Source organism: Antrostomus carolinensis, unplaced genomic scaffold (assembly GCF_000700745.2).
Source record: "Antrostomus carolinensis isolate BGI_N321 unplaced genomic scaffold, ASM70074v2 scaffold31061, whole genome shotgun sequence".
Lineage (NCBI taxonomy): Eukaryota > Metazoa > Chordata > Aves > Caprimulgiformes > Caprimulgidae > Antrostomus > Antrostomus carolinensis.
The window spans coordinates 1,932-11,865 of NW_010292620.1; the positions used below are offsets into that span (position 1 = coordinate 1,932).

The 9,934-nt window shown below is 45.0% G+C and overlaps 1 protein-coding gene across 1 annotated transcript; it reads left to right on the forward strand.

Moving 5' to 3' along the window:
- Positions 1 to 505: 505 nt before the first annotated feature.
- Positions 506 to 9,908, forward strand: CNMD (chondromodulin; the record flags this gene model as incomplete). The annotated part of the gene is made up of 5 exons (XM_010177043.1): positions 506 to 646; positions 3,230 to 3,343; positions 5,602 to 5,755; positions 6,981 to 7,183; positions 9,684 to 9,908. Coding segments are annotated over 5 exons (828 nt in total), but the record flags the coding sequence as incomplete, so codon positions are not given.
- Between the last annotated feature and the right edge of the window lie 26 nt (positions 9,909 to 9,934).

Consider the following 9,934-nt stretch of genomic DNA (forward strand, 5'->3'; position numbering starts at 1 on the left):
TGGCCTCCTTTGGAGTAGGCTGTTCACTCCTGCTCTCCTTTGGGAATCATGCCAGCATAAGAAGTGATTCCTAAAATATGACCTAGAAGGTTTTTAAGTCAGAGTGAGCATGGACATGGACTCACCTCACATTGTTTTTGAAGTAAAACTGAATAATCCCTGGAGGAGGGACCTCAGGAGGTCTCTAGACCTACCTAATGCTCAGAGCAGTGTGAGCTGTGGGGTCAGAGCAGGTTGCTCAGGTGTTTATCCGATTGGGCCTTGAAACCTTCCAAGGGTGGAGACTGCACAACCTCTCTGGGCAACCTGCTCCACTGCCCGCCTGCCCTGATGGTGAAGTACTGCAGTATGGTGGTCTTGGTTGTTGGAGGGTTATCAAATGCCTGCAGAAATAAAAGTTAGGAGCTGAGCAAGGGTATGACAGTCAGATTGACCCATCACCTGGTGTAGGAGGAAGGCAATAAGCAATTACTGATGTCTGCTACTGCTCTTTTATTGATTCCAGGTGTACAATGTTCACTATACCATGAGCATTAATGGAAAAGTACAAGATGGATCGATGGAAATAGATGCTGCAAACAACTTAGAGACATTCAAAACGGGAAGTGGGAGCGAAGAGGCTGTTGAAGTTCATGATTTTCAGATTGTAAGTACCTCCACCCTTGTCTTTTATGTAACATGCTCCAGCACTGGACTCTTAGGATACCCTGCCTGGCCCTAACTTCTCTGCCCCAGTGTGTCTCAGGTTCCAGCCCCCAGCAATCCACACAAGTGTCCACGCTCTCCCAGCTTGTTTTCACAGCAAGAGAGAGGCAGTTTCCTTCAAAACAGTCTAAGTGCCTTTTGGGGATAGGCCATGCCAGGTCCCACTCTGGAAAACAGTGTGGATTAGGCTGCATCAGGTTTGGCTCCACATAACACTTTGCATTTTCAAACCATTGAATAGATGCTACAACATGTGCCCTTAGGGTCTTGCTAGAAAAGGTTCTTTCAGCCTGTGACACAGCCCCTGCATGATTTCATAGGATTTGGACTGGATAAAACACCTCCCCAAAACATCACTGTTTTAGGAGCGTAGGTCAACACAGCAAGCCAAGGAGAGACCACCATACAGCACTGGACCCAGGCAGCTTGCTCAGCCCTGAGATCAAGGATGGGAGCTGCTCTCCATGGCTTGGCCTGGGTTCATCCCCAGGGGAGAGGATGGAGGCATTTAGCAGAGCTTATGAATTCATGCACCAAATGCATGGTGCTGGGCCACTTGGGCTGACAGCAAACACGTTTGGGTAGCCCAGCAACTTGGCTGTGGCTGCTCAGCACAGAGCTTGGACTAAGAAATGCCAAATCTCAGAAGAGCTCAACAGCTTGGGTAGAGTGTTTCACTGAGCTGCACCACCACTGAGCTACTAAAGACACATCTACGTGATGTTGCAGAAACCTATTTACAGGGCCCAGATCCTGCAATTAACGTTCACAGGTGCAAAACACTCAACTTCAGACCCAAGTCCTCTGTAAGTTAAAGCAGCAACTAAAAGAAAGGTGCTGCTGCCAGGAAGAGTTGCTCAGGGCTTCTGGAGCAGCCACCTTCCCCTTGCAGAATCTAGAAAGACGAGGAAATTCACCTCCTTGGCTTCTCAGCAAGTACAAACAAATCCACTCCAGGAGACCCAGGACTCCAACTTTCCTGACAGCTGTGGCTCAGCCTTTATGAAACTCTCATTAACATCACCATAGCAACATCATTAGCAGCTGAATAAGAGCACCCACAACAGCTCTTCTCATTTGCCTTCACCATTCCACATCTGCACAAAAGCACCAGCCCACTAGAAAGATGCAAAATTCACATTGCCTCCATGCATGCTGCTGGTGGGGTCAGAAATCAGCCCCCAACACCAACCATCTGAAGGCACCTTCCAGGGATGGTGCCTACTTGTAATGACAGAGGGCCAGGGACAGGCTCAGCAAGAGCAAAGAGATGAAGCTAGTTGGGTTTTGAGCCAAGAATACACAGAAAGGAGAAAGAAATTGAAGAGATGCACTTCCAAAGGCCAAGTATTTACATTAGCAGCTTTGGATTGACTGTCACCGCTCGAATGATTGCGTGGTTGGTGAACACCTGGACTTGGCAATATTGGAATGCTCCTAGCAGGCTCAGTGCACCACAAAGTCTCATTCCCTTGTGCACCCATCCCTGCACAGCCATCCCCCCTCTCACTGTTTTAGAATTAGTCATTTTGTTTTGATGGATGCATGTCCAACTGTACAGGACTTGCAGGCACACAGGAGGAGACTCGGGCGCCTCAGTACTGTCCGTCTCAAGCCACACTAGATGCCTGTGGTATCCATGATGCTGGCAGGAGGGGTCATGAGGACACCCACAGCCTGGCAGCTCGAGGCTAGGCAGAAAACCAGCAAATCTCGAATAGCACTAGATCTTTATGTTTAGGTGGTCAAATGGAGCTCACGCAACCCTATGAAAACCATGTGAATTTTGCAGTCTACAACAAGGTATCTAAATTCATCACGTAAAAGATCTCTTTTATGGGTACTCAAAAACCTACAGCAGAAACACAGAAATTAGAGGTTCCCCTGCCCAAATGTTGGTGCTCAAGGAGCTGGCAGATACAACCCTGGACTTGCAGGAGACCTTCAGCCCCCTGGAGATGCTGGGATACCCTTCTCTTGCTTACAACTAGACATCCATGCTTGAGGCAACTGCATTTCACCCTCATAGGCCAGATGAAGGAAGTCCCACATACATATTTCTGCACCAAACTCCCTGTCACGAGCTTCCCCTTGCTGTCACAGCCACTTACATGTATAAATTGGACCAAGCTGCCCCCATATTTTTGGGCATGTATGTCATAAGGGTACTGCTCCACCAGCAAACACAATTTTGAGGCTGCCTACGTTAAGTGCTAAGTTACAGTTCAAATTGTGTCAATTCACTCCTTACCAGAGCTGCTGCAAGTAGTCTCCAGCAGGCATGGGAGCACTTACATAAAACACCCCCATCTTTCAGAAATCGAGTGAAAACTTCTAGACCCATTTGATCAAAATCATAAAGCTAAAATGATGAGGGAAGAGTGTTTTATTGCATCTGGTTTTAAATAAGATTTAACCTTCAGACTAAGAATTCCATGGCAATTTTAGCAGAGCTCGAGTACTTTCCTGGGGGTGGTGGGGAGCTGGAGGGCTGCACACAACCCCCTGCCTTCTGCTTTTGCAGGGCATAACTGGAATCCGTTTTGCTGAAGGAGAAAAGTGTTACATCAAAGCTCAGCCAAAAGCTCACGTCCCTGAAGTTGATGCTATGACTAAAGCGAGCCTCTCGTCTGAGCTGGTAAGGGGTAATTTTTTAATTATTTTTTTTTTTTAATAAATCTTTCTACAGAGCAGGTCTTAAAGCAATATTTAAATACAAATAAAAATGACATTTGAAGGCCACTGTGGATAGTGGTAGGGATTCCTGACAGGTAAGAAAAGCAAAGATTGGTGTCAGAGGTGTCACTGTGTCCAAGGGCATCGTGAGAGGCTGCAGACTGGGGAGCAGTGGAAGCTTTAGACCAATTTCTACCAGATCCACATGAGACCTCAGTGACAACAGCATCTGCCTAAGATCAGACTGTGCACAGGCTGGAAAGGAGAACATGGAAGAAGCAGCTGCTTTAGTCAATGCAAAGAGCAATTGTGGTAGATCCCAGGAGATTTCTATCAACACTCTTGAGCAGAAGCAAAGACTCCATCACTCAGGTCCTCTGAAGTAGTCAATAAACAGGCTGTGCTCCCAAGAAAAAAGCAGATGCAATTAGCTGGGAGAGAGGCACTGTTAAGGTTGCACCTACCTGCAACGCTGCTGTGATTACTGAACATCTACTTTAAAATGAAGGGAAAAAAGGTCCCTAAATCCAAACAGCAAGGCACCAGCGATGTTACAAAGTCTCCTGAAGTTGGAGGGATTTTCCCCATAATGGGGAAGGGATCTTGCACAAATGCCAGGCAGAGACCTACATCTTTGCCACCTTGCCTTATTTTAAAGGCAGGCTGGGTTTCTTGACTTCACGAGTACTGCTGCTTGAAGTCAAGGTTTCCATTCTTCATCTTTTTGTAAGAATAAAGTCACAGTCCTGAAGACATTATCCTACAATAGTCAAAAAGTTATTTATAATCTTCTAGCTGGCTACAGTAAACCTGTTTCCTTGTCTTCCTTTCTGTGCATCTTCTCCAAAGATGCATCACCTACGCAACTGCTGCAATAAATTGTGTGCAGCAAGGCCAAAACAAGCAGCTGACTTAGTGCTGCCATTGGGATATTGACCTTTCCCTGTTGCTTGGCTTTCCAGGTTAGATGTACAACAGGAATGGCAAAGTAGTATTTCTTTTTCTAGAGCAAGTCCTCTCTCTGCTACGTGTGTATTTGGGAGAAATTTCGCATATGCTGTTTTATTACAATACTCATCGTAACCAACGCTGCCTATAAAAACGTTGATTAAAATAAGCTTTTATAGATACTCAAACCTGCCAGCTCACAAGTCAGGATCATCTCAAACAGAAACAAAGGATATTTTTATTTTTGAAAACTAGATTCAGATATTTCTGATGCTGATAAAAGCTTAAGTGGGAGAATATAAATAAAGAGCACTTCTCACTAGACAGATTGGATAGCGAACTTAAATGACTTGAGACCTACAAAAGAAATCAATAAACACATTAAAGGAACAACAACTCAATAGAATAAATTGAACCAGTCAGTTATATAACAAGTTTTGATGACTTTTATGGAAGCAATTTAGAATTTTAACTTTGAAATCAGACTGGGTTTCATGATTCACAAGTTGGTTCTCTTTTAATATTTCACTGTTGCTATAAAATACTTACACATTTTATGTAAAATAATACTTTGAACTAACAACTTTAAAGAATCAATCACTGGCATTTTCCTACATTACTTTGAAGATATGAACCAAAAACCTGCGGGGTACACTTCAAAAAGGCAGGTTCCTTTAACTCACACTTCCAGCTTCTGGTCAATTGAATTGCTTTTACCAAACGAGACCTTTAATCAGACTGATCACGTTGACTTAAAACTGGAAGCTGGAGCAGTTCTCAAGCTGTAATCCTCTCTAAAACTTCTGAACAAGAATTTCCTCCCCCCACATTGTAAATACAGTTATATCTTGGGAGTACATCAAGTGAGAACAGGGCATGATAAAAGATTAGGGTCTTGTTTTTACCTGGTATTCTTTCATTGCTGCTTTGCTGAAGGTGGTAAATCTTCACAGTTTCTACCACCTGAAAATCTGCTGCTTTGGGCTGAAAGATTTCTGACACATAGTCCTTGTATATGGGGCAGAAGCTTTCCAAGAGAGAGACAGGTGAAATCTTAGCCCCAGCAAAGCTGTCAGTAGTTTTGCCATTCATTTTGGTGGTGGCAATCTTTACTCAGGCTTTGGCTCAGTACAAATGCTTCACATCCATGAAATACGAGGATGCTGGGTATTAGCTGCAGTGGATGATTATACAGTTTGCTGAAGAATTAACAGCAAGCAGGCACACGACTGTTCACTGAGCAGCAAAAGATTTATGCTCTTCTATTTGCAGGAAGATGAAATCATGCCTGTGAGATTTGATGAAAACTCCCTTATCTGGGTGGCTGCAGACGAGCCTATCAAGCATAAGAGTTTCCTAAGCCCCAAAATTTTAGAGCTTTGTGGGGATCTTCCAATTTTCTGGCTGCGACCAACATATCCCAAAGGTAACACTTGTTTTATTTGAACAGCATGTTATCTCTCCCTTCATCTAAATGCCTTCCCCAAATCAGGTTTGCCCCCGAGACTTGCACACCTGGGAAACCAGGATCCTTTCCTCCCTTGCCCAGCCTGTCTTCCCAAGCCCTCATGGGTTGGTGCTGATATTGCAGGTTTGGAGTTTATCCACACTTCCTAGACGTGGTCCATACTTGTATTTCCTCAGACAATTTATATAGCCCACGTGGGTGATTTACTGTGAGAGATGATACGTTCCCAGAAAGGTGAGCCTTCTTCTACAGAAGGACAAGACAACAGCTTAAACTATCCCCCAAAATGTTTATGCAGTTGACACCAGGTAGCAGGAACACTAGCTACAGCTGGTCCTGTTTCCTATCCCGCTTCTCCAGAGGATTTCAGTGGAGGGAAAGGATGAGATGCTTTATCAAAGCAACTGGTGGATGAAGTTTCTGAAGTCCTGGGGGCAGTTCCCAGGACCGAAGTACTCTCATCACCCAGAGCCAAGCTTAGCAAAATTGTTCAGGAGTCACCAGGGAAATGGGAACTTCTCCAGATGACTTCCAGGCCTGGGAGGAGAGGAAAGGCTTTAAAAGGTTTACTCCTCCTTGGTCCAGCAAATGTTAGAACACTGAAGGTGGGGGAAGGGGAGAAAATAAAAAAGCACCTGTGGATCCAAATTGCCAGTATTTTCCACTTTTCTCATGACCTTGCATATCCCACTGGGCAAAAGAACAAAGCTGTGGGGAAGCCACTTCCACCAGGTTCACCAAACGCCCTTGGGAGCAGGGCACCAGCCTGTCACACAAGCACTTTAAAAAAAATTGGAATGTCTATGGCTGGTCTTGCTAGTGCTGGCAGCTGCTGCTGAGTTAGCATCAGTGATCACAGGGTGGGTCCAAAAAATCCAACAAATCTCCTTACACCCATTTTGCCTCAAGGGGAGGAAGAGGCGGGGGGGTGTGTATACATATATATCTCTATACATTATATATATATAGTCCCACACCCCTTTGGCTGTAGATACAACACAGGAAGGCAAGCAGCAACCATGGCGGTGCTCATCAAGTTTGCCATCACAGTTTTGTCTTCCCCTCTGTCCCCCACCCTCCCCTTTTTTAATATTTAAAGAAATCACTGAAACCTTAGATAATGTGTGGATAAATACAAGGACACACTGAAGATAAGATTATCCTCTTGTGATTATTTCCTCAGATAATCCAAGGAGAGAAATAAAGAGAACCAAACGCCAATCAGAATCAAACTTTGATACAGAAGACTTGGAAGCTGCTACTGAAGAAGTAAATACCAGGTCACCCACCACGCAGCTGACTCAAGAGCTTGATCACCAGTCTAATGAAACCAGGCCAATGGAACAAGAAACCGATCAAACATTTAATCCAGACAATCCATATAATGTAAGTATTTGCACTGTAATCTTCTTTCAGAGCCCGAGACTGTTGTCAACAGGTAGTACTTGTGATGTGGAGTTGGTTTCTTGGGTTTGTTTTGGTTTGGTTTTTAATCTGCGCAGTCTTTGCCTGTTCAGCTTTTCTCTGAAATTAAGACTCTGAAATGAAAAACATCTAAGCAGCTCAAAAAAGTATTCCCTCAGTCTTCTTTCTCCCTCCCTTATCCCAGTTTTCATTAGACCTCAGCCTGAAACAAGCACAAGTGCTTGAGGCGGTAAGATTAAGGCAAGTTGATGCCAAGTTGCTTTTCAGGGTTTCCAGGTCCATACTGAAGCAGCACTAGAGAGATCTGACAAGGATAGCATCCTCTGAAAACAAACCAAAGCTGGTCTTGATCAGACAGCTGACCCCTATCATTTACAGACAATGTAAAAACAGAGTCCAGGAGTGAGAAATAGACTTTGCCCTCAAACAGAAATTGGTATCAGAAGTGACTACTACAGAGGAAAGCAATAGTAGTGTCTGGTTGCAAAGAGATTTGGGTTAGGCCAAATATATCTGTTTTCTCAGCCTCTTCTCTGTCAGTGTCAACGGCCCTAGTCTAGCAAACAACTACAGAGGAGAACCTGTTTTGAGACAGCAACAGTGGGTGGAGGATGACTATTGCAAGACTTGTTCTGGCTCTTTGAGTCGGAGCAGCCCACAGAAAGCGCGCAGGAGCCGCCCCGCTGTGTCCCAACACCTTTGCCGCGCTGCAGGAAGACTGACTGTACAGCAGGCACCTTCCAGTCTGCTGCACCAGCGCCAGACAATTTACACCCACCGTTTGGTGCAGCAGGAGTAAGTCATTTTAATACAACACTGTCGCAAGATAAATGCCTCCTGCTTTGGAAATAAGTCCCAGCTTTGACTTGACATTTATGCAACAGCAGGAGATCATTATAGTGTGACAGCGTTCTGCCGAGTTGACATCCCTTAATTAAACTTAAATTAATCACTCCAAATAAAGTGGATCTAAATCGACTCTCTCACGAGGTCAGTACAACAGCAGCAGCACTGAAACGTAACTTCTCACATCTCCTGATGTGACCAGGTCCATGGGGTCTGAGCTGCCCTGTCTCTGGAGGGCAGAGGCAAAACAGCTGCCATGGGTCCATTCTTCCAGCCATAGGGTCCTTGGGCCAAATGGAGAACGTCCAGTCAGATATGGTCACCAGACTTCCCTGAGCCTGCAGGGCAGGACCCACCTTCACTAGCAGTTACTGCATAGATGCCTACACCCAAGCTTTCTTTAGAGACCGATTCATTCAGTTCAAAAGGACCATTAATTATACTGTAGATCTTTCCTGTAGGGTGAAATCAATCCTCCCTAGAGCTGTTTCTCTTCACCCACTATGAGCAGAGTCTGGTTGATGAGCTCAGGTGTAGAAGTTCATGCTGCAGGTATCTGAATTCAGGGATGATGAATCCTGCCCAATAAAACGACACCCTCCTCGCTCTCAGGGCTGGGAACGGGTCACTGGGGGCCCAGATGACACCAAGCTGTCACTGGCGTCCTGTACAAGCCCAGAGAAGAGACAGCACCTTTCTGTGCCTCACCTTTTCAGTGTGCCGCCACTTTTCTGAATGAAAAATGCTCAGGTAAAAAGCTAAGTGTTACTCCAGCATTTGCTCTTTGCTGCTGCGTTTCTTGAAATAACACCAATGGAAAAGGAACACGTGAGTTTCAAAAAGCAGAATATCCAGGTTACTTTCTCCCCAGAAAGCAGGAAAGGAATTTTCAGCAAGAGCCTGCTTTTACATATTTTATGCATGCCTTGCTCCACGAAACTCTTTACTGTCAGATACAGAACAGGCAGAATTCTCACTGTCCACAAAGCACCTAAGTGTGGCAGAGGGAAAAAAAGGCAGACTGAAAGACAGGGAAGAAATATTCAGCGTACACTTCAGACACTGTCATTTACATAAAAGACCCAGATCACTGTCTTGAAATCTTTTCCATCACTAATCTTTAAAACTTGGAGAGTCTACTGCTGCTGGATCTTTTACAAGGACTATAGAAGAAAAGTAATGATGTTAGAGCTCTCTGGAACAGGTTGCCCAGAGAAGCTGTGGATGCCCCCTCCCTGGAAGTGTTTAAGGCCAGGCTGGATGAGGCTTTGAGCAACCTGGTCTAGTGGAAGGTGTCCCTGCTCACGGCAGGGGGATTGGAACTAGATGATATTTAAGGTCCCTTCCAATCCTAACCATTCTATGATTCTATGTTGTTTCTTTCCATTTTACATGGGTCATTGCACCAATTCTGTATTTCTACCAAATGGAGCAAGACAAAAGAACAAAAAAAAAATAAAGGAAGATGCATGGGTCAGTTAGTGGGGGTTCTGTTAACTTCAACAGGACCAGGATTTCAGTTTTTACCCTTCTTAGGGTTGACAGAAGCATTGGTATATTCTACATTCTCTGAGAAGGAGAGCACCGGGATGACACTCAGTATTGTGTATTTCAGCAGCTGGAAGGTGAAGGGATGGCTTTTGACCCCATGCTGGATCACCTAGGTGTGTGCTGCATTGAATGCAGGCGAAGTTACACGCAGTGCCAGAGGATTTGCGAACCTCTCCTGGGCTACTACCCATGGCCTTACAACTACCAAGGCTGCCGCACTGCCTGCCGAATCATCATGCCCTGCAGCTGGTGGGTTGCTCGTATCATGGGTGTTGTGTGAGAAAAACCAGTCAGAGCCTTGACAAAATAAGCAGG